The sequence below is a fragment of the Lolium rigidum genome, chromosome 4, assembly GCF_022539505.1.
Source record: "Lolium rigidum isolate FL_2022 chromosome 4, APGP_CSIRO_Lrig_0.1, whole genome shotgun sequence".
Lineage (NCBI taxonomy): Eukaryota > Viridiplantae > Streptophyta > Magnoliopsida > Poales > Poaceae > Lolium > Lolium rigidum.
In genome coordinates, this window is record NC_061511.1 from 249,525,269 (window position 1) to 249,528,333 (window position 3,065).

At 51.5% G+C, this 3,065-nt stretch overlaps 1 protein-coding gene across 1 annotated transcript; it reads right to left on the minus strand.

The window, feature by feature from the left end:
- Nucleotides 1-1,855: 1,855 nt before the first annotated feature.
- On the minus strand, nt 1,856-2,721 carry LOC124648572. Its single transcript, XM_047188307.1, has 3 exons — nt 2,612-2,721; nt 2,317-2,519; nt 1,856-2,249 (listed from the first exon to the last, which is right to left on the minus strand). Exons 1-3 carry the CDS (start codon nt 2,717-2,719, stop codon nt 1,856-1,858), a joined length of 705 nt encoding a protein of 234 aa, XP_047044263.1. The 5' UTR covers nt 2,720-2,721.
- Nucleotides 2,722-3,065: the final 344 nt, after the last annotated feature.

Consider the following 3,065-nt stretch of genomic DNA (forward strand, 5'->3'; position numbering starts at 1 on the left):
ATGGCTGGTCCAGGTGGCAGGCGAGGTGGTCGAGGCAGCGGGCATGGGTACCCCTGCGGTCGGGGCCACCGAGGTGGAGCACCTACGGCCCCACACGATAGCCATTGCCTGCTCCGTCGACGTCTTCGTACGAGGATCGGTGCTTCGAGTTCCTCCTTCGCATCGACCAGGACCCCCTCGGCATCAAGCGGCTCCCGGACAAATTCGCCGAGTTCGTCGACGGTGTCGAGCCGGCCCAGTTGCAGCTACGGGAGGCCAGCTCTAACTTTTGCCGGTGGCCTGTCGAGGTCTTGTTCGACGGGCAGGGCAAGATGTGCCTGCACACCGGGTGGGACAAGTTCGCCCGCGACCTCGCTCTCTAGCCTGGCTGCCAACTCACCTTCCTCCACGAGGGGGATGGCGAGATAATCGTCAAGGTGTTCGACGACACATCCTGCCGCAGGCACTACCACAACGACGAGTCCGGCTCAGACACCAACAGTTAGAACTGTCAGAGTGTTCTTTCTTTGTAGCTAAGATGGCCACGAGCCAATTGAAGCCGCTAGTGGAGGTTTCTGGATGTTCCTTCTTGATAGGAACAACAGGGCTATCATTGCTAGCTTTCCGGGTTGGATGATTGAGTGTGTCCGAGAGTGTTCTTTCTTGCCAGCGAACATAAAAAACCTGCGTGGCCAACAATAGTTAGGTTTCCTCATTTTGCAATGTTTTACCATGTTCCCAACTATGTATTAGTGTGTGCAATGTTTGCAACTATGTTTAAATGAGAAAGAGAAAAAAAAAGTAGGAAAAATAATATGCGTCGGATCGTTTAAGGCACCCAAACACAAATGGACGCACGGAAAAAACCGACCATTTTCACGTCCGCGAGGCGACGCAAACGAACGCGCAAGGACAATTTAGGCGTCTGTTTTGTGGCGTCCCGTTGAAGATACCCTTAGGTCGATACCTGTATTTGGAAACCAGAAATCCATCCCTGCATAGCATAGCAGTGATAGCACTAGTTAATAATGTGATTTAAAAATCTGCAAATTTTTACATTCTAGCATGCTTCTTCATAAGTATCTACGAAAGTATTGTTTTTTCAAGTATGGATCAATAGTTGCATTCTATAAACCAAAAAATACAACACCCTACTAATGTTGGTGTCTTGGCTTGAATTTTATTGCGGTTCATGCAAACAGGAATTAATCTATAATATGAAGACTTACATGCATAAATCTTTCACAACTTCCTAGAAGATAATTATACATGTTTGTTTCTTGTTGGCCAGTCTTCATGAAATTTTTCTTACATCTAGCCTGAGGTGTGGTGAATCAAAGTCTGCAGCTGTAACAGTGTAACTTCTATACCTGTTTGCAGTAGATTCTTCGGTGGCTGTAGATCTTGACCGGGCCTCCCTATTTGTTATCAAACGCGCATCGTCTAGCAACATACATTATTCTGTATGTTCACTCGTTTGAGCGACAAGCGCTGGAGTACATCAAACTGTTGTATTGAGGGTCCGAGACATACAATTTATCATTATGGAGGATGGTCGCGGCACCGCGCGAGTGCACAGCCGAGAAAACCTACCACTTGTGGCCTATTCAAATTGACTCGAAATATGAACTGAAGAAACACCGAAAAAGGAAGAAACATTTGCTGACTCCAAAAATTACACAGGAAATCTCCAAAAAAGGGCAAGAACTAAAAAAGGAATTACTGATTGTGAGCCGTAGTTACGGAGGAACAGCGTGCGTGCATGCATGTTGGAGCACAAAACCGAAATCAGGCAATTGTTGGACTTCAATGATACGGAGTACATCTGATCAAATGTGATGTGATCAGTTGATGAAAGGCCGGTTGGTTCGTGCTTCTACACCTGCGCATGTCCTTGAGGATGGGGAAACTGCTGGTTTGGTCGGTGCGCTCCATAGCCCTGTGCTGGAGGAGGAGGGTACTGCGGGTAGTTCGGCGGCGGGGCCTGGCCGTACCACTGGGGAGGAGACTGCTGCGGGAACTGCGGCTGCCCCATTGCGATCCCGCCTCCTGCCTTGGGCGCGGCAGCGGCGGCCGCGTCCGTCTGCCTCCCGAGCAGGACGTAGGAGGTGATCCCGAGTGCCGTGGCGGCGAGCGTGAGGATGGCCGCCCCGGCGAAGATGCCGTCCTTGAGGATGAAGCACTGCCCGAACGTGTCCGTCTCCCGCAGACCCTCGCCGTTAACCGCCGCGCCATCCACGAACAGCGCGAACGCGATCACCGCCGCTATCCTGCACGTTTCAGTCACTGTCAGGCCAGGTCCAGCTAGAGCTTGTTGAATTCTGTCGAACACATTACCATGAGACGACGGCGCAGACAACGCCGATGATCCGGTTCTTCTCGGAGGGCATGGTGCGGGACTTGCAGCATCCGCAGCAGCCGCCGACGGCCGCGAAGATGACCTGGGCAACTACCAGGAAGAGGGCGGCGCAGATCGCGAGCGCCAGCGATGAGTTGCGCGGGTAGTAGCACGCCCCGTCGCCGATCAGCACGTCCGAAGCCTGCGAGAACCCACGGTTCAGCAAGAAAACACACACCCACACCCATAGACATGGACATTAACCATGGATAGGTAGTGACTGTGCCAGCTTACAGTGAGCTTCGTGCCTTCGGCGGAGAACCCCATGATTGTGCTAAGCAGCCCGAGAGAACCCACCACCGCGACCACGATTTTTGTCGTCTTATCCATTTTCCCGGCCATTGCTCTCGAAGCTCGTGAGTGATGAGTCTCGAGTCACGGTGTTTTTCGGGTTGAAGTCGACTAGCGTAGAGGCAAGCTTATATAGAGAAAACTGGCTCTGATGGCATCCATATACGCTGCCCGCTGACGTACCTAGATCAGCGAGAGGCTACCAACTACGGAAGGGGGAGACTTCTCTCCCGTGCCTTCCTCCGCCGTTGATTCACCAGGATTCGTGAACGAAGCTTGTTATCCTGATAAATGGATGAAGTTTTTCTAAAAACACCGGTAAGGTTTACAGTTGTGGGCGCACTTTTGATCAAACGAGGACCAAGCAATTAGAACACGATAATATAACATATGGAGC

What these genes read in the sequence shown, in the direction of transcription:
- LOC124648572 (XM_047188307.1), bottom strand. Translation starts at nt 2,719, where the DNA reads ATGGCCGGGAAAATGGATAAGACGACAAAAATCGTGGTCGCGGTGGTG. An exon ending in CCGAAGGCACGAAGCTCACT is followed by an intron (nt 2,520 to 2,611) that starts GTAAGCTGGCAC and finishes GGGTTCTCGCAG; the next exon opens with GCTTCGGACGTGCTGATCGG. An exon ending in GTCTGCGCCGTCGTCTCATG is followed by an intron (nt 2,250 to 2,316) that starts GTAATGTGTTCG and finishes TGAAACGTGCAG; the next exon opens with GATAGCGGCGGTGATCGCGT.